Genomic DNA, 21,684 nt, shown 5'->3' with positions numbered 1-21,684 from the left:
AAGAAAATGCCTTTAGAGACACAAATATCATATACTTTATCACACAACTCAGCAAACAACTCAAAAACTTTAACATACCTGATGCTTGTTAAGCATCTCTTTACAATGCCGCAGATCTGATCCTAGCTCTTTGCTCTGCAAACTAGCATCAATCTCGTCAAGCTTCAGTCTTGCATCATCAACAGTGCGATTATATGTGTGTTGGGCTGCAGCCTGACGCAACCGCCGACCTTTATCCAAAGAAAGATCTACAAGACGCTCCCAAGTTGTATTAAGGTCTTCAAGCATTGCCTGTACTTCCGGAGCTCTGTAATTTCCTTCTGAGATCAGGCCCATACCTCTCTGGAAAAAAAATAGAAAATAAATTTACAAGGAATCTCCAACAATAGTGTATAACTTTTAAAATTTCACAAACGAGATTCAGTCCTGCACCAGGTGGCAAAGAGTGGCCAAGTAACAACTTTATCCAGAATGTGTTTTACTTTATATTCCTCACAACCAAAAACAAATTCTATCATAACAGAACTTTGACAGTGATAAAGTAGGTTTATAGCATGACTTGAATGAGGGGTATGACTGGAAATGAGCACAGAAATTTGTCCTGTAGTGCCTCAGAAGGGAACAGAGATGTAGTTATTAGTTAACTCAAGCCAAATTAAAAATAAACAATGAGCATACATTTTTACTGTCCTGTTTAAACTAAATTCCAGAAAAGGAATACAAAAGAATAAAGATTAAAGACTCCCTGGGTATACTGCATCTCAATTAATTCTGAAGTGTACCAACTATTGCTAAGTTGAGTGATTGCTTTACTTCTAAAGGTAAATTGGACGTTTGATTATTTATTGCAACTACCTGCTAAGCATATGTGATACAGTGAAAGTGTTGGCAAAGATAATATAGGATTGCATGAAGAATGTGGAGTAGGGGGGGGGGGGGGGGGGCACTTGTGGGTGCTAAGTGCCTCAAGGCTATGTCAGTTTCATCAGAAATACATAACAAACCATTCAAATGCCATGAGAATGTTTATTACATGAATGACAGGTGGTAAACCTGTTCATAATCACAAACTTAATACAAAGTACATGTTTGTCAGTATGTACTACAGAAATACTCAATACGAGACATATTGCATATTGTTGCAGTAGATACGGATCATGACAGTGTCAAGGATGAACCGGACAATGTGCATGATGAGTACTGAAATTTTTTATACTGACTCAAAAATTAAATCCAGTTAATATATTTTCAGGGAAATTGAATATGAATCTGACATCAGAATATAAATTATCACTAAGCAAGCAAATATTCTGATTTTTTGATAAATTATGAAGCTTAACTTAAAAATGAAAAATTAAACTGTCATTCATATGTTTCAGATAATTATAATTATTATTTATAGACAGAAAAACCTACAATGTTTAGCAAAAAGGTTTTCTCTGAAATGTTAGGATAACTTAAGTGTAATTTTTCAATTTAATTTTACTGTATTTGATTTTTGTTGTGTGATTGTGTGTCATAAGCATCAAGTCTTCTACATAATTATTTCCTCTTCCTGATGTTATTTATCTAGTCTGTTGCAATATGATGATGATTAAATGTTACCTAGTTTCCCTAACTTACCTGTTCAAAATATTATTGCCAGTATTATTCCATAAACAGTTTCTTCTAGATAAGTGGTAGAGGTATCGGTGCCCTGGACATCACATACACTAGTTCACTGAAGTTGCAACACTATTAATGACGAAACTCAAAATGAGATGTCTATCTTGGGATTATTGAACAACAGAAGTATGTACCGAATAATGTTGGTCAGATTCTAAATTTCAATAACCAGGTTGCAAAATGTCAATGGAATCTGTATTTGAAACAAACAACACTGCTTCCCTAACAAAGTGCTGTTAGAATTCAAACAAGTTGGCATAGTGTTATAAAACTTGGCTGAAGTATAATGTTTTCCCCTTTCTTTTAATTGTTTGTGGTATATATCAACATTAAAGTGAAAATGTTTCCAGCAGGTACATCACATAACTCCATCCGAACAGGCCTCAGAAGGCCCAAAGGTACCAACTGACCGTTCTGTCATTCTCAGCCGATAGGCATTACTGGATGTGGATATGGAGGGACACGGGGTCAGCACAGCACTCTCCCAGCCATTGTCAGCTTTCATGACCGGAGCCCCCACTTCTTAGTCAAGTAGCTTCTCAATTGGTCTCACAGGGGCTGAGTGCACCCCGCTTGCTAACAGCACTTGGCAGACCTGAACAGTCACACATCCAAGTGCTAGCCAAGCCTGACAATGTTTAACTTCGGTGATCTGACAGAACTGGTGATGCCACTGCGACAAGGCCATTGGCTACATCACACAAACTATTCTTTAAAACTGTATCATACTTATCTTTGAAGTACGACTGCTTTCAATTCATTTTACTGATCACTTAATTTCATCAGTGCCCCCAATTTCTTCTTGAAATGCCCAATGTGTACTTGGTAAGATTGCTTTACCATTTTAATTTCAGATGCACTCAAGTGTCACAGTCATTTAACTTGTTCCACAAAATAAAAATTACATTTAGTCAATTGACAATGGTATCAACCACAACACTACAATAAATGTATGCAAGGAAGATTGACTATGTGAACCAGGCAACTGCAACTCACAACTAACTGTACTATACTACACCACAGCAGACATAACTTGACAGAAACCTGCGTGTAAGAGCCACTATTCTAAAAAATGTTTTCTCAACACTACTCTTTTTGCAGCACAGTAGCACTTCCACATTACTCATCACCTTCCTCAGCATAAAATTTTTTAATGAAACAGCAAAATAGCATAATACATATGAGTGTCAGTAGTTACCCATGACAAATTGAACGTCAGAACAAGGAACGCTGGGATAAAAAATTAAAATCTTACAAATCATATACATAAAATAAAAAAATCATTTAAAAGATAAAAATTTATTTTATTTATACTGTCATAAATACTTGCCCTTATGGCTAAATATTGCTAAAAAATATTAAACATGTCAAAAGGTTGCCTACCTTGTTGACTGCACGTAACTGGCCTTCATTTGCCCTTAATTCTCTTTCGAATGCTTCATGTTTCTGCAGTTTTCTTTCAAGATTTGAAAGATCACGATATGATTCATCTGAAGCTGTTCGCATCTTGTCACTGAGCCATCCTTGTAGGTCATGAACATCAGCAGAAAAATCTTGAAAATCACGAGATGCTACGAGGGCTGCTCTTCGTACTTGAGCTGCCTCTTTTACAGCCTGTCGTCGAGCAATTACTTGGTTCCGACGTTCATCTATACTGAGAGAGGACATGCACCATGCTTTATAAGAAACACAAACTCATAATTACATGAGATCATAATATCACTAATTCTAAAACTCAAAATTCTATTGACTTCAGTGTGCTTAACAACTAAAATGAATTATCATGATCCTTACTGCTTGCTGTCATAGTGGCCAGCATGAATTAGCTTATCTGCCATTTCACTAAATGCTTTGAGACGTTCATCTTGTGCAAACAAAGTATTTTCAAAGTCATCATGTCTTTTGATTAGGGCTTCAACATCATCCAGTGAACCCTGCATGAAAAGTGATATGAATAATAAAATGATATTTAATGCAATAAAATGTTACTTAAAAATATAATACTCACTTCAAAAAATCTAACCAGCACATTACAGAAAGGGAATGTTTTCTTTACAGAAAGACAAAATTTTGAAACACACTATGCCTTAAAATTTATATCAGTTAAAAAGACTGCTCCCTCTCTAGCAGGTGCATCTAAAACTGTATACTTACGTATGAATAACAGGCATCCATATGCTAATCAGTTTATCAATGGTACAGATGGCTGGCAGATAATCTAACATTAAATTAGATGACAGGTCATTAGAGCTGAAACTTTTTGAGATTTATCCATAAAGGAATAACCCATAATTATTGCAAGAAAATTAGACCAAAAGTTCCCTGAAGTGGCTTACACAAACTATGCTGATAGGCAAAATATGGACAATGGACCAGTCAAGAAAGAGGCATGTAATTACAGTGTAAAGTAGAAATGTATCAAAATTATTATGGACAAAAATTCTTATCTACATCCATATACAAAACTCACTCCAAGTTCAGTGTTTGCCAGGAATACTTCATGACTGGAAGTAGTAGCATCAATTTGGTCTGCTTCCCGATTCAGTAACTGCAGATCAAGACACTGCCTGAGCCAGTCTCCCTTTTCATCCCATCCACGAATAACTGCTTCATGTTCCTGTTCCAGACGAGCCAACAGCTCTTCCACATCTGGCTGATTAGGGTTCCGTTGCAACAGCTGCTGACCCAGCAAAGCCAATTCATGAAACCTGTGCCAGGGATAAATCATATCACAAATTTGCTCCTAATATCATTGCTATCCCTATCTCTGTCATCAATACTACATAGTAATTACTATTTTCTTTAAAACAATATTATGCCTTATTACTTAGACTTTATTATATTATACAACTCAATTACAACCTCTACACATTTCTGAAGTGCAGTGAATCAGAAAATATTAATGTCTACAAAGAAAAAAAAGGGTAAATAGATACATAACTTCCCAAAAATTAATGGTTCAGGTGAGAGCTAACACATTATGCAAAGATAAGCTTTTAATTAAAGAGAATACACATTCAGAAACAATATAGTGTAGTGGAATAGGATACAAATTCAGACTTAAAATGATTTAGTGAAATTTACTGATTTTTTTTTCAAAATATATATAGGACTAAAAACATCAGCTACAAAATTTAAAAAAAAAACTGCAACCTTCAATCACTCACTCAGGTACAGTTAAAAAACAGTGGCTTCCAAATGTATAAACTTACTCGTCTTCATGTGCTCTAATGTCATCTCCCAGTTCCTGATGGTTCTTTATCAAGTTTTGAGCAGTTGCAACATCACGCGCACTCTCAAATGCATTTAGAGCTTGTTTGACTGAAGCAACCCACCCCAGCTGTAAAATCAATACTAAATATTATATCCACAAACTCAGAAAAAAAGTAACTAAAAGTTGCTTTAATTGTAAGTATACATACCAAATTTTTTGAACTGTTCATAAAGATTTGTAAACCTACAGCATCCTCAAGTCTGGAGCGGCGTTCTGCTGCTTTTGCCTAAGGAAATAAAGCAATATTACTGCACATAAAATCAAAATTTAATGCAAATCATAATTCCCATACATACAGGAATTATACAAATTTGTTTATGTACCTTCACTTTCTGCCATAAATCCTGAATCTCTCTTTGACGTTCATTCACATTTGACCTTTCATTAGGATATGATGCCTGAACCCTGAAATTCAAATGTCACAATCATTACATTGTAACACAATTGGTAACCAGAAAGTAACAGCTGAACAAACACATGAAATGGGAGATGCCTGGTTCTTCTGGTCACCAAGTTGGATGGTAATATTTTTGTGTGGGACCAAAACTGAAGCATTTAGATTGGACAACATCTGCCAGATTACGGTTCTTTGAGAATAGGTTGAAATGAAGTTACATGTTTGATTTAGTTCTGATTTTTATGAAATGTTGCAAAATATTCTGTAGTGTGGTGGTGCAGTCAGTCAGAAAAGCAAGGCCACAGTGCTATAAGAGACTGGCAGGGTTTTCTAGGCCTGCATTAGTCTAAATGGGTAGCTGTATTCAAAGATGGGAATAGGAAGTTGCCCCAGTAGTTGGAGGGCAATGGTTATAAGCTCCAAATTGAGGTATGGAAAACTGGAAATTAATAACATGAGTATCTTCCAGAAAGAGCACAGATAGTTCAGGGGGGTCTCTGCCATGATAGTCAGGGAAAAACAGATGTCAGACAGATTTACTGGAGCAGTGCTAAGAGAGTGTACTCACCCATAAATTTACAAAACTCTCATTCAACCAACATATGAGTATCTGTAAGGGTTGCAGACCAACTAGGAAGTAAGAGAAGGTTCACAGAAGAGCTTTTTGCATCACCACGGAAATGCTCAACAATTTCCAATTGGAGATGCTTCAGAAAGATGCTGTACATTGCACCAAGCCTTAGTGCCAAAATTCCAAGATCCTGTGAACTGATGTGTGTCAAGAAACATTACTTTCATCAACTTATATCCTCACATAATGACCACAAAAGTAAAATTACTGATGTTTAAGCATATAAAGAGTAGCATCAATAACCTTTCTTCCAATGTGCCACCTATGAATGGAAATGGAAGGAGTGAAATGAATTGGATACATCTGTGCCACAGAAGTTTAGCTAGGTAGATCAGATAATTAATGAAGAGGTACTGGAGTGAACTGCAGAGAAAATAAATTTATGACAACTTGACAAAAAGAAGGGATTTGTTGACAGAACACATCCTGAGGTATATAGGACTGTCAGTTTGGCACTGGAGGAAAGTGATTGGGAAGGGGGCTGAGGGTTGTATTAATATAGTTTAACTGATTTTATGGGGCTCTTAACAATGAGAAAAGTAGATAGCTATATGACTCTGCTATTAATAAACCTCAACTTTAAAAACTTATAAAACAATCTTGTGACAGATATAACAAACTATCTTCTCAAGAGTAAACACAAGGGCAGCAGAGTTTCATTAGACATTAATCGCAAGCAGTTATCAGAAGGTAAACACTTACCTTTCCTTCATACAAACATTATTCTTTATAGATGGAATACAATTAGTTAACAGCCTTCTTCCTTCAACATACATTTTGATGCACATTTACTTCTCATTTTATAGCTAAATTCAACTATGATAACAAGTAATAATCACTTGAAGGTAAGAGAAAGAGAGAAGGTAGTATGGTCAACAGGCTTTAAAAGAAGTGGATCTAGTACTTACGATGCCGCCAGCAGATTTACACGTTTCACTTTCTCCTCAACAGGAGCAAGTTCTCGTTCAAGCTGTTGGTGTCGCCTCTGTAATGCCTGCACAGTTTTTAGATCAGGCCCCAGCTCTGCAGTATCCAACTGCATCATTTTCTCCAACATCCAGTCACGAGCTTCTTCACATGTTCGATTGAAAAGTTCCACGCTGAAATAATACTTTCAAGATCACAATCACATCATCTATAAGCAGACTCATCCATTTAAATAATTATTATTTTTTACAGTGATTACAAAAAGAAAAATCTAGCACAAACTACCTGGAGGCACCCTCCAAACTGCGCTCTTTTTGGGCCTTCAGCCGATTTAGATTATCCCACAGTTGATGAATGTGCCTCTGACGTGCTCTAACTTTGTCCAGTTGACTGTGACCTTGACGTACAAATTCATCTACTGCAGCATCAAGAGCCTCCACTCGCTTGCTACTGGCAGAGAGATCAGTTAGGAATTTCTGAAACATGACATACAAAGTAGAAATTATAGTATTTCCACAAACACTTATCCAAGCAGTGATTTCAGGGATATGAAACCACATTAATTCACACATTTTTCTTTGTTAATGTAGGAGTTCTTTCTTTCTCTCCCTTTTTCTGATCATCTCCCACAAAAAATATTTGTAAGTTCAAAAACTTTATTGTGCATTGTTCACCAGCTGACTGTTTCACTTATCTATCCCAGGAAGCATGTATGGAATTTTTTTATTTGCCTCCGTAACTATCACAACTGTAGAAAACTACTGCCAAGAAACAATAAAATCACTTTACTGTGGACATTCTTTAACATTTAAATGAAAACAGGGATTTCCTTAGCAATGCTGCATTTTCTGACTAATCCACCTTTAACATGTCATACATGTTACAATAATGTAACATAATTCATGCTTTTGCGACACATGCAATCACTGAACTGTAAGGGATGTGGTATGTGATATGCCGAAAGACAATGTTTGGTGTCATCAGATGAATGACTGGTTTATTAGACCATGCTTTTTTTCTTTGAACAACTTTATTCTATCAGTTATCTTCAAATTGTGTATCTCTGTGCTTCACAGTAATTACACAATGTGCTTTACAACAATCAACCAACAGTTAGCTCCCACCAAGATGGTGCACCACACGATTGGGCCAGAATTGTGCAAGACGGTCTCCCAGGCATTTTCAGAAAATTGGACTGACAAGCCACAACAAAATCACTTTGCTGGGTATATTTTTCAGCATTAAAATGAAAACTTAACTCACCAGATATTATGTACTTTCATTTTCTCTGTGGTGGTTTGACTACATCAAGTTTTCCATAAGCCATCATTACTTGAATTGCTAGATCAACCATACAACCTTCACAGTTGATACAAGCATGTTTTACTGCTTGTGAATGTAGCTGGAATCAGGCTAGAGTTGTGCATGCCACAACAGGAGCATACATTCAAGTAAACTAAGAAAGGTGATTTTGTGAATTATATAAGGAAAAAAAAACATTTGCATGTGTTATTTAGTTCTCATGCTACAATAATTAACAAAGTACCTCACAATACACCATGTATGTAAAGACGCATGAACATGTTCGAATGAATGAATCGTTCTCAACAAAGATGTGACATTTCCTTCGTATATTCAACAGCCTGGGGCGCTACCCCATTATGGTGCTTGTGTAGGGGAATGACTTGACACGTATTTTCCCGGTTGTTAGAGTGGGCATATTGGATACAGGGCTCAAAGGATTTTCTACATACCCAGTATGAAGTGGAAAAAGGTGGGGAAAAGAGAAAAGGATGTTGTTACTTAACAATTAAAACTCCCATTACTTACACTAAGTTCAGGTATTTTACATGCTGAATGCATTAATACTGGATTAAATCAATGCACAGTTAGGTTAAATTGTTAAAAAAATTATGAAAATCAAATTAATTAAACCTTTACGTTGGCTGACAATGATAATGTGTGCTCTGTATATTTTAAAAGAGTATGCACATAATCTATTTATTTTAATAATTTTTTTTCAAATATGGAGAAAAGTTACAGCAAAAACACAAAATTTACCTCATATTTACGTTTAGCTGACTCAACATTTTCATTTGAGTCATCAGCTCTCAACATGCGTTCCTTGTCTTTGATCCATTTTTCAAAGTCATCACACTCACGATAGAATCCAAACAGTCTGATGGCATCCTCAAGGAGGGCATGCCTTTTCTGTAACATTAAAAATAATAAGAGTAACAACAGGTGTTTTAAGAAAACAAAGAAAACAGTATTTTTGCAACAGATATCTACTTTATATGCAACTAAAGTCAAGTAACAACACACAAACATTAATTAACTTCCTCTTTACCTGAGCTAAATCTAACAGCTGGTTGTAAGTAGCATTGATCTTTTTTTGTCTCTTCTCCACATTATCATTTCCATCTGTCAACTTACGCTTCAGGGGTTTTGCTGGAAATGAAACATCTGAATTTAATAAGGTAAACAAAAGTTAATGTTACCAGTCACTGCTACTAGCACATTTGTTCTGTTTGTCAGTTTGCTTCCTTCAACCACAATAAGAAATAGAGAACCATCCTTCCTCTTAAATCAGTCAAAACAGGCAAAGGCACAGGTAGTATAAGAAACTGATTACATATATATCATGAGCTACATCCTACTCGCATTATGAGTGTGTAAAAGAATCACTGGATATGTGCAAGGTTCATAGAGGCAATGTTGAGAATGTCAATTTCTGGGTTCTTGGCCTTTCTTCTACTACTAATAAATTCATACAATAAGTAACATGCTATCTAAGCCTCAGCTGCAGTATTCAACAACACACAACTGTTAGAAGCAATAAAAAAAGATCTCCACTGTTGTATTCCATATGGTATTCAATTACTGTCAGCCACGGAAATGAAACTTGAAATTTTATGCACAATACCATGACTTCAAAGTGGATTTGAATGTCAATTAGTGCCTAGAGTGACTGAACGTGGTATGGGCTCTTCTTTCATCTTTATGGTCATATTTTGTCAGTGAATTCAGACACAAATGAATTACCTTTAAGGATAAGGTCAGTCTGCACGCACAGAAACAACTGCTACTGGGGGAAAATAGTCTCTTGTCTAAAGAATGACTGAAGAGAACATCGACTTTTCTGTCTAGCAAAAGGAAAATAATCCTTTAATGACCCATCAACAATGATGTCATTAGAGCCTGAGCCAAACTTGATATTGGGGAAGGACTCAGAAAGAAACCAGCCATGTCCTTTCCAGATGAATCACCCCACCATTTACCTTAAGCAATTTAGGGAAGCCATGGAAAACCTAAATATGGATGGTCAAATGGGGATTTTAACTGCCATCCTCTTGAATGTGAACCCAATATCTTAACCACTGCACTAATTCACTGATTTTCTTATCAGTACACCATGAGTACTCTTGGAATTGTGTCAGTGGAAATCTTGAAGTTTTCGACATGACAGTATACATATTGGGAAGGTCTGTAGTTGATGGATACCACACCATCTAACCATGCTCAGCATTTAGAGTCCAGTTATATATTAACTTACTGAACTAAAACTTACTCACTCTCAGGAGAAATCATTATAAGCATCATTACATACTATTTAATTCCACCCATGGATTTGATAACCAGCTGGATTTTTTTAGGGAGTGAGTCCACAAAGTTGTGCAGGCATGTCATATCTAGGTAAAGCCACTTTCTGAGGATTTGATCATGCAAATTCACAAAATTGCAGGAATGATGATGTCAGCATTTACCTGCTGTTCGGACACATCACATTAGGTCCTATGCGGTCTAAGTAATGTTATTTTACAGACCAATCACGATCTAATAGGGTGGGGGTGGGGGGGTTCAGAAAAGCAGTCAGCCCAATGGACTTTACTGTTGTCTTTATGTGCCTGTGTGAGCAATGGCGTCTTGTAAGGTGACCAACTTCAAATGTAAATTGCATGCAGTTCCCGTCACAACATTCTCTCGCCAACAAGTTGTGAAGGATCTTCCGACAGCTTCTCTCTTTAGATGCACAGCTGCTAGAATAATAAAACTTTCAAATAAAGAATGCACATTTCTATATAATTTTACCATTAAAGGAATATGAGTATTTATTGTAACATGAGAGTAATGGAACTTCCATGGAAATGGCAGTTCATATGTTTTGTGTACTCTAAGCTGTCCCTATAGACAAAAAAATTGCTTACATGGAGACTTCTGTTGCGTTTTCCGCACAGGCACAACTTGTTTGACCATTCGAGTTTTCTTGACACGGCGCATTTCACGTACTTTTTCAGGCCTGCGTACTTGCACTTTGACCACTTTCGGCTCAATTTCACGAACATAATTGGCAGGTACAAAACCATCTGTGCCATCTTCCCTTCGGACATTCCACCAATCTGAATTGGTCTTATTTAACAACAGAAGAACCTAAAATGGAAAACACGTGTCATGAAAAGAAAATTAATTTCCTTTCCAAAGTAATGCGGTATGGAGAGGAATTTAGAAGAAAAAACTACAGAATCACAATAATCAACCAGATTTCCCCTTGAGTAATATAACAAACTATATGTTTGCTAGGTAAGTAAATGCACTTACAGAAGGCAATGACACTGTAATGATTACAAGTTCTACAGAATGACACTAAAACAAAGTATATGAGAATGCAGGCTTTCTCGGCAAATCTCGATGATAAAATCTTCTCGGGTTGACAGCCGAGTCAATGTGTTGTTATCCAGCAATGTTTCAGCAAGTTTCTTACTTGCCATCTTCAGGTGAACTGTCGGGTTCATGTCTCATCCAGATCTTTATAGCCACTGGACCACGGGCTTCTCTGCATCCTCGGGGCCGTTCGGGCCAATCATGCGCAAGCAGAATTTGCGCGGCAGTGTGTGGTGGTGGGGTGGGGTGGGGTGGGGTGGGGTGGGGTGGGGAGCGGCAGGGAGGGGGAGGGGGGGAGCCGCAGGCGCCAGGTCTTGGCGTCTTGTCTCGGTGTGGCCTATTTATTCCATCTGCCACCACCGACCTGCCTCCATCAGTGCACTCTCACTCATTCTTCGTGGAACACAACATTATCAAGAATGAGACGAGAGCAAACCGATCGAGACAGGTTGGTGGTGGCAGATGGAATAAACAGGCCGCACTGAGATGAGATGCCAGGACCCAGCACACACGGCTCCCCCCCCCCCCCCCCCACCACCACCACCACCACCACCACCACCACACGCCGCCACACCGATTCCGCTTGTGCCTGATTGGCCTGACCAGCGCTAAGGATGCAGAGAATCCCGTGGTACACCAGCTATAAAGATCCAGATGAGACGTGAACCCGACACTTTGCCTGAAGATGGCAAGTAAGATACTTGCTGAAATGTTGCTTGAGAACAACACATTGACTCGGCTGTCAATCCGAGAAGATTTTATCAAAAACAAAGTATGGTACACATTCTCTAAAACAAAAGAATCTTACATTTTTCCTCTTTAACTTTGTTTCTAAATACTGTTTTGGTGTTATTACTCACTTCATATAATTATGTATTTACTAAACAGATCCTTAAATTCAGCACTAGCTTCAACTACTTCTAGCACAGTGCACAGTATTTATCTACTCAAATCACAAAAACTCCCATCAAAATACAATATGTATCGTAATGCAAGTTGTGTAATAGCAGTACCTTTTATTTTTCCTAAATCTGCAGCAGCTGAAAATGAAGCATTATTAATTTAATTTTACACTGATCCATGATGAGCAATTTTACACAATGGTGATAACACATACTTGAAAGGGTCATACTTCAGCTGCTGGAGATAATCGTTTGCAGGTTCCTTGACATTTTTAGCCAAGGTTCTATTTAAAATGGAACATCCAAGGAAACATGGTAATCTGTAAGCAACTCTTTTTGTTTATGTGGCCATTCCAACCTGGCCCCTACAACCTATCAAGTATGTTGCTGCATCGTAATGGAAAATGAGAGGGCACCACAGTATGGAATACCACTGGGTCTCATCTTTGTGAGCTTTAATTTATACTCATTAACCGTAATTACCTCAGGGAATCTACAGAGGCCCCATGATTATTTCCTTTTGTTGTTACCACCAATCTTTTTTTTAGAAAAGATGTAATTTTTTTGTCTTGCTCTTTCATCTATAATGTCAATTACTAGCCAGGCACAAAGTGTAACGTCTGTTGATCCACGATTCTCTCCCAGTGGAGTTGGATAAAAGTGGTTTATAACATCTCTCACTTGAACTGCATAAAAAATTGTTTCTTTTAGATGTATATTATTATTATTATTATTATTATTATTATTATTATTATTACATGGCTGTGTTGCTACGCAACTTAAGTCGTTTATAGTGCAATGTGAATTTATTGATCCCATACTGATAATTTCTTTGTATTATTATCTGCCTTTGCCAGTAAAATATTTGTTCCATAAATTCTGCTATATTTTTACCTACTCCTCATTGCTCCTCATTTTAACATACCACACGGGAAATTGTTTAGGAAATTACATTCACCGTGCTAAAGAGTCCTGCTAGATACCACTTTAGAAAGGTTTTCATTTTTTACTTCCATAATGTAATCTGCTAAAAGGTGCAACAGAAATTTTCAATGGCTTCCATCAACATTCAACAGCCCAAAAAGGCATCTGTTATCCTTTCAGCCTTGTCCTGTGTGTTTGTTAAGTTCTGTGTTACCACTCCACTTCTAAGTTTTCTCCAATCCTCTGATATCTCAAATATCTGTGCCATACTCATATTTTGTTGTGATTTCTTCACTGTCCTTCAGCAACATGGTGTAGGGCAGCCCATATGTCATCCAAAAATGAGGAAAGAGAGAAAAATATAGATCAAATAAGGCTGAAATATCAAACATTTCCAAAGGCATGATGAGTGGAAGATTCTTCGAATGCCTTCATGGATCTCTACAACAGTATGACTGTCAGTTATAAGTCTAAATTATTTTACAGGAGCTATACATTACTTGGTAAAAGGACTTTTACCTCTTTCTTCTTCATATGCATGCCTTGGCCACTGAAGTCATATATACCCATGACTTGTGGAATTGCTCTTTCCTCTACTACTACTCTCTCCTCAACACGCTCAACAGGTTCTTCATCCCAGTACTCCTGTGGTACGAGGCGCATTTCATCCACCCACTCCTCTTGTTCCAGTTCGGGTGCAATTTCTGGTTCACTTGACAGCTGTAAACCAAGAAAAAAATATTCAGTTTACTGTGGTGTCATGTGGCTACAAACTGCGATCTATGTCCTACAATTTACAACACTTTTGAAAAGAGAACTACTCTGAATACTACAAACTAAAAATTAAAATGTATCAGTTGTTTCATTTATTGTTTATTGAAATTTTAAATAAAAATTTCATTGTTAAACTTGTGATTAACATTTATGAATTATGTAACTAATATTTTTTAGTTGTGCAAATAAGAGAAAGAAAGCAATGACTGTTATTTTGTGTGTAATATTTGTTGACAAACAAATTCTTTCATAATCTGCACTGCACTAAGGTGTTGAGCAGTTGTGATCACTATGTCCCATTTTGTGTGCTTCACAAATAATTTAAAAAACACCTTCGAATATCAATTTTTCTTTAAAAAATGAAACTGCAATTCTCAGAAAATTTTAAATAAGCAACTATACTGCTAGGTAAACAAGAATTTCCTACACACCTGAAATCTGTGCAATAGAAATAAATTGACTGTTTTGCTATACTGTTGCCCAACTGGACTTTACAGAGATCACTCAGATGCTACATTCAAGATTTACACCTTCCCCTTTACCCCCCGCAACAAAAGACACTGATAACATGAACAAGAATCAGATAGTGTAATAGATGGATCTTTTGAGAACACAATAGAATATTATTAATTACTACTTGCTAGCCCTATCATGGCATCAACATTTAGGCAAATTACGCAGCATGAAAAATCAAGAAATTAACTTATTTTGGGTAGATGTGTTCAAAAAATTCCAGAGTTTCGACCACAAAATTTTTCTACTCTTAGCTTTTACTTATTGTCTATAGTCTCCTTCGAAATACTCTCGTCCACAATTGATACACTGCTCCCAACACCGTTTTCACTTCCAGAAGAAATCTTGGTACATGGATCACACGAAGTGTTGTCTGCAAATTTTTTTTATATCATCTATCATTGCAAACCTTCATCCTTTCAATGGGGTTTTCAACTTTGTAAATAAAAAAAAATGTCTGGAGGGACCAGGTTTGGATAGTACGGAGGAGGAGGCAGCACAGTGACTTCGATTTTTGTGCAGTAGTCACACAGTAACTGCGATAAATGTGTGGGTGCGTTATGGTGATGCAAGAGCCATGAATTGTCTCACCACACTTCAGGCTATTTCCTTCTGACATTTTCTTGTAGGCAGCACAATGTGTCCTGGCAGTGCCATCAATTAACAGTTTGTGCCTGTGGCATGAATTAATGATGGACTAATCCCTCAAAGTCAGAGAAAACTGTTAGCATGGCTTTGACATTTGACCTGATGTGACGAGCTTTTTATGGTCTTTGAGAACTTTTCTCAATCCACTGTGAAGATTGAACTTTGGTCTCAACATCATAACTGTAGACCCACATCTCATCACCAGTTAGGATTCTCTTAAGGAATATTTCTTTCTCATTTGTGCAGTCCAAAAGTTCTTCACAGATTGCAAGGAATAGGTCTTTCTGGTCTCGACTTATGAGCTGTTAGACGAATTTGGCAGCAACACAATGCATTCCAAGATACTGCATCAGGATTTCATGACATGATCCAACTGAAATGTTACATTCTTCTGCACTCTCTCAGTCAGTCAGTCTTCAACTAGAATGCACAGTTTCATTGACATTCCTGACATGAGCGTCGTTGGTAGATGTCAAAAGGCGTCCAGAATGACTGTCATTTTTAACTTCTGTCTGATCATTTTTAAACCATGTGAACCATTCCTAACACCAAGTATGGCTTAAGCACACATCACTGTAGGCTTCCTGCATCATGTCATATGTCTCTGTAAACGTTTCCTTGAGTTTCACACAAACTTTAATGCAGACGCATTGCTCCTCTAACTCTGCCGTCTTGAAATTCACAAACTGTGAGACACAACATTCTACTCAATATAGCACTGAACAATATCCAACAGATAAACAACAATGATACTTCCAGCAATTGCACATTAAACACAGGTGTGTGCAGGGGTGCCAACTGCATTTTGCTCCAACACACCACTGGTGCAAAATTACAAATGTTCTGGAATCTTTTGAACAGACCTTGTATAACACAGAGAAAAAAATGAGCATACTCAATGTATATCATTCCTTTACTGCAAGCTAAAACAGAATCAATATCCATAAGCAAAGTAGTGTAGGAGTAGAAATGAAATGGGAGGCTATTTTAGATCTTAAGAAGAGATGGCAACTAACAGAGGAATTAAATCAAAATGGTAAAAACTATGTTGAAGAAAAAGAAAATAGAATCACTTAACAGAATTTTAGTTAGTCAAAGTATCAAATTTAATCAACATTTAATTTAGGTATTAAGAACACTGCTTTCTTCTTACCTCAAGTGTAGATATTCCTGCTTTCACAAGCTTCTCTGCCTGTGTGTTGAGACTCTGGATGTCACCTTTGTATGCATATAGCTCTCCTTGCAAATCACGATGCCTCTGCAGCAGAGCCTGAGCACTGGGTTCATCTTCACCAAAGTCAGTGGATGCAACAAGAGCCATCTTCTCATTTAACCAAGATTCAGCTTCATTTGCGTCAGTGTAGAACTAGCAAATACAATATTAAGAAGGCTTTTGAGTATTTCAAAATGTAAACCTATGATGCTACATATAGAGGGAAAAACTGTGTGTCATGTACCTTAAGGTTTCATGTCAAACTGTTCTTGGTCAGTATTAGTTGACTTACAATAAAGGTGTGGATTTCAAAAAAGTTGAATGTGCTTATTTCAGCTTGCTCTGATTCAAAAGAAACTCTAAGCTTCAGATGAGGACATTCAAACAGACCTGTTAAAAAGAACTAGAAATCTTTTTGACAGTGTCTCTGATCATAATTTAAATGGTAAAGATCTGTTAAATAGGACTAGAAATCTTTCAAAAACAGTGCGTCTCTGACCATTATTTAAAAGGTACGTTTCTTACAGATTACTTTCTCGTGTGTGTGTGTGTGTGTGTGTGTGTGTGTGTGTGTGTGTGTGTTTGTTTTGGGAAAAAGTTCAGTCTTTCCGTATAGCTAACATCTTAACTACACGTGGCATTATGCAGGAGAATCATGTTAGAGGGCATACAGTACTTTTCATTAAATTATAGGAACTTTTACTTGTGGGTGTTATTGAAGTAACTGAAGGTTTAACAGCTTCTTGATACTCATCATAAAGACATAATCTTTAAAATGAAGAAAACTGCACCATGTCATTCAGAGGACTACAGACATAGGAAATGCAGTTGATATCATGAGATGGGGTCAAGGGCAGAACACCTGTAAGAATTACTGCAATTTCACAGTAACCACTATGAAGTCTTGATAACATGGTGGCATGGTAAACATGCTGGAAAGCAACCACATGGCAGGATGATTCAGTTTGGATCGCAATTAAAGTAATTTTTTGTACTGCTTTGGTCATTCTTAATTAAATTTAACCCACAGAAAATATGAATTTAACAGAATGAACCAGTTTTCTTGTGCAAGGAATTTTGGCTCTGCTTGTACGTTTTAGTTAAGAACAAACCTCTCATTCAGTTCTGTAAAACACTTCTGCATAATTACTGACTCATCCTGTGGGAAACTAATTAATCCTTCAGGATCATAATGTTGAATATAACTTAAGTCTCACACATGTTAGACTCTCCACAAATGAACCATACAGTTTCCAAATTTCACCACTAACTACATATAAAGACCAATAACCAAGTAAAAATTATGTGACTTTTACATAATGCAGTAAAGGCAACAGAATTAAGTAGAATCTAACACATAAAAACATTATGTAAAAATGGCACATTTCACAGAGAAAAATGTACTTGAAAACAGAAATCATTTCCTGAAAGTCATTGTGTAAAATATAAATAAAAGAAAATCATGACTGGTAGCAGAAAAGTTATTTATAAACAAACCCATTGTTTTCACAGTTGCAGGCTATCACAGACCATTTATAATGGATCAAATTGGATCAATAGTATATTTTGGGAAAATCAACAATCACAAATACTGATTTGTCAAAAAAATGTTACATTCTGGCAGTCATGGTTGATACTGTCCTTGGCAAATGCTAATCATCAGGGTCAATTTTCATCATGGAGACTCTCCTTCAATGGCTGCACATGTATTTTGCAGTCCATAGTCCTAAAGTCATTGCTGAGCCATACCCACTGATCAGGAAACACAGTAGTATGTTTCAGCTGCACCTCCTTCAAAAATGGATTTTATTGTAATGTATTCACAAGTTCATTGTCATGATGTGGTGGTCTTACATGCCAAACATCCAGCACTCATAGTACCAATGGATTCTTCAATACCTTGATATCACCTTATCCATCATTGCACAATGTGCTCAGAATCACTACATCATGTCCCCGCCTACAACACCAAACTCGTTTCCTCCACATGGGTCAAGAATAACCTGCTGACAATGATATGGGGCTCATGAATACAGTGGCTGGATTCAAAGTGTGGTGCTGCAGCTGTCTTACTTCAAATTGTGTACTCTCATTGGCTATTACACAGTGAATGACGAACTAATTGCATTAGGTTATGCAGCAGAATACTGCCACCACATGTTGGATAATGTCTAATGTGAGAGACATTATTTTACAAGAAGATTACTCCTGAATGATGTTTTACTTTATTTCAAGTAATCCTACAAGGAAGCTTAGTCTCTCCTAGTGTATTCATGTAGACCGACAAGGGGAAACTGTACATACATGAGTGCAATGTACAATGTTCGCATTCTGGTAACAGATGGTTATTTTAATGTCCATAATTTTCTAAGGTATTTCTTTAACAATAAATTATCTTTCTTGTCATCATCATTATTATTATTATTATTATTAAACAACTGCACGGAACTATCTAAACAGTTCGCAAGCCATCAGTAATTCTTTCTCCCTCGATTTTGTTGCCTCCACAGCAATGGAAGAGGTGGTGACATCAGTTGCCAAAATTATCACTATGGAATAAATACTGTTTATACCCTGTTTTATTGTTTTATGCAAGAGCAGCTGCATTTATTGCTTTTCTCCTATTGTAATCAGTTTCAACCCACATGGATTCTTTGTCAAGCATATTGTGTGGGAATCTATGTATCGCACATCCATAAGTGAATCAAATGACCAAGACATAGCATTTATCCGTGAACATGTGTGGCACCTTGACTGAATCTGGCTGTAACTGCCGATGGCAATTTTTTGTGCATTTAAGAGTGTACACCGAAGTGACAAATGTCAAGGGATAGCTATATGCACATATACAGATGACAGTAGTATCATGTACAGTAGGTGTAAAAGGACAGTGCATCGGGAGAGCTGTCATTTGTACTCACATGGTTCATGTGGAAAGGTTTCTGACTTTATTATGGCCATACAAAGGGCACTAACAGACTTTGAGCATGGAATGGTAGTTGGAGCTAGACATATGGGGCATTCCACTTCAGAAATTGTTTGGGGATTCAATATTCCAAGACACACAATGTCAAGAGAGTGATGAGAATACCATATTTCAGGCTTTACCTCTCACCATGGACAACACAGTAGCCAATGGCCTTCACTTAACAACTGAGAGTAGTGGCATATGCATAAAGTTGTCTGTGGTAAGAGACAAACAACATGGCATGAAATAACTGCAAAAATCAATGTGGGACATGTGACAAATGTATCCATTAGGACAGTCGGCAAAGTTTCGTGTTAATGAGGTATGGCAGCGGATGGCTGATGTGAGTGCATTTGCTAACAATGTGACATCGACTCCAGCACCTCTCCTGTGCTCATGACCGTATCTGTTGGACCCTAGACAATTTGCAAACTGTACCTTGGTCAGATGAGTCCCAATTTCAGTTGCTAAGAGCTGATGGTAGGGTTCTAGTGGAGCGCAGACCCCACAAAGCTGTAGACCCAACTTGTCAACAAGGCACTGTGTAAGCTGGTGGTGGCTTCATAGTGGTGTGGGCTGTGTTTACATGGAAAAGACTTCAATCTCCTGGTCCAACTGAACCAATCATTGTCTGGAGGTGCTTATGTTTGGCTACTTGGAGATCATGTGCAGCCATTCATGGACTTCATGTTCGAAAACAATTTACGGATGGCAATGCGCCATGCCACCAGGCCACAACTGTTCACATCTGGTTTGAAGAACATTATGGACAATTCGAGTGAACGATTTGACCACCCAAATCTCCCAACGTGAATCCCATCGAACATTTGTGGGACACAACTGGGGGGTCAGTTCATGCACAAAATCCTGCACTGGCAACACTTTCGCAATTATGGGCAGCTGTAGAGGCAGCACAGCTTAGTATTTCTGTAGGGGACTTCCAATGACTTCTTGAGTCCATGCCATGTCAAGTTGCTGCACTGTGCAGACAAAAGGAGATCCGACACGATATTAGAAGAATCCCCATGACTTTTGTCACCTCATTGTATATTAGGTGTGTCTTTGGAGGCTATTATGTAGGTATTTCTACCCAGGATATCCACATTAAATCATGTAATGTAGGGTGAACTGCTAGAAAATCCCACTAATCTACTGAGGAGACTTACAAGTAGTGCTAATGGTAATCAAAAATAAAGTAGTTCAAATAGACCAAAATACCTCTCAAACCCATCAAAATAGTTGATATTTTTAGCAGACTTACAGGAGTGAAATGTGGAAGAGGATGCAGGTGTGGTTCTGCTGGAAGGCTGGATAGGTGGGAAGAGGAAGGTCGGCTATAGCACGGGGCTCGATAGTAATTTTATCTATAACCCAATGAGTCCTCTTTTAGTAAGTTTTCCAAATTTCTGTTGCACACGTATAATCAACTGGAATGATTGTTGTGTTTAAATTATTGAAATGTTTCACACTTCATAACCTGACATATATCAATAGATGTACCTGATAGGCTTCTGCAGCATCTTCTAGCTGCTTCTTTCGTAAAGCTGCCAATTCCTGTAACATCTTCCAGTGTTCTTGAAGGCTATCAATGCGGACTTGAATTTCGCTTGATGACGGGTGCTTTGTTTCAATCAGGCGTCGACCTGCTTCACACAACTGCTCTGACTTTGGTCTACGTGCTTTCATCTCATCTTGAAGAACCTGTAATTTGTTTATCAATATTCTTAAGATTAATAATAACAGTGTCAAAGATGTCTAAATAACATCAGAACTACAAAAGAAAAATACCAAATATAAATTATGGAATTTTTATAAATTTTTAAATTTAATAATAAATGCATACATATAGGTCTGATTTTGAGAAGTGGCATTCATATTCATTTCATCTGAAACTGAATACTGCAGAGTTGGGGCAATGTTTCACGACAAAAAACTGCTATGAAATCGCAAATGTGTTAGCCTCTACAGCCAGAATCATTTAACAAAGATTTCCAGGGTATACTGCCACATCATATTTCAAATTTTTAATTTATTTAATTTAAATTAGTTATTTTACAACATGACATTACAAAATACCTAGAAGACATTTATGCTAAGAAATTAGTTTGATGTTAAACAAAGGCAAAAAAATCTCATGTACTTTAAAACCGCAAAAGCCATCTCTTTCCTAATAGAAAGATCTTACA

At 37.2% G+C, this 21,684-nt stretch overlaps 1 protein-coding gene across 1 annotated transcript in view; it reads right to left on the bottom strand.

The window, feature by feature from the left end:
- Window positions 1-21,684, bottom strand: part of LOC126185174 (spectrin beta chain, non-erythrocytic 2) — a 315,568-nt gene that overhangs the window by 165,115 nt on the left and 128,769 nt on the right. The window contains exons 14-28 of the mRNA XM_049928020.1: window positions 20,999-21,199; window positions 16,471-16,683; window positions 13,902-14,102; window positions 11,103-11,325; window positions 9,245-9,345; window positions 8,956-9,105; window positions 7,180-7,370; window positions 6,876-7,067; window positions 5,263-5,344; window positions 5,088-5,165; window positions 4,878-5,005; window positions 4,136-4,373; window positions 3,460-3,599; window positions 3,049-3,319; window positions 79-342 (exon numbers count right to left, since the gene is read on the bottom strand). Of these exons, the coding sequence (XP_049783977.1) occupies window positions 79-342; window positions 3,049-3,319; window positions 3,460-3,599; window positions 4,136-4,373; window positions 4,878-5,005; window positions 5,088-5,165; window positions 5,263-5,344; window positions 6,876-7,067; window positions 7,180-7,370; window positions 8,956-9,105; window positions 9,245-9,345; window positions 11,103-11,325; window positions 13,902-14,102; window positions 16,471-16,683; window positions 20,999-21,199 (2,673 nt within the window). The remainder of the gene's footprint in view (window positions 1-78; window positions 343-3,048; window positions 3,320-3,459; window positions 3,600-4,135; window positions 4,374-4,877; window positions 5,006-5,087; window positions 5,166-5,262; window positions 5,345-6,875; window positions 7,068-7,179; window positions 7,371-8,955; window positions 9,106-9,244; window positions 9,346-11,102; window positions 11,326-13,901; window positions 14,103-16,470; window positions 16,684-20,998; window positions 21,200-21,684) is intronic.

This window comes from Schistocerca cancellata, chromosome 4 (genome assembly GCF_023864275.1).
Source record: "Schistocerca cancellata isolate TAMUIC-IGC-003103 chromosome 4, iqSchCanc2.1, whole genome shotgun sequence".
Classification (NCBI taxonomy): domain Eukaryota; kingdom Metazoa; phylum Arthropoda; class Insecta; order Orthoptera; family Acrididae; genus Schistocerca; species Schistocerca cancellata.
The sequence above is the reverse complement of the archived record's forward strand: the minus strand, read 5'-3'. Positions and strand labels throughout refer to the sequence as shown.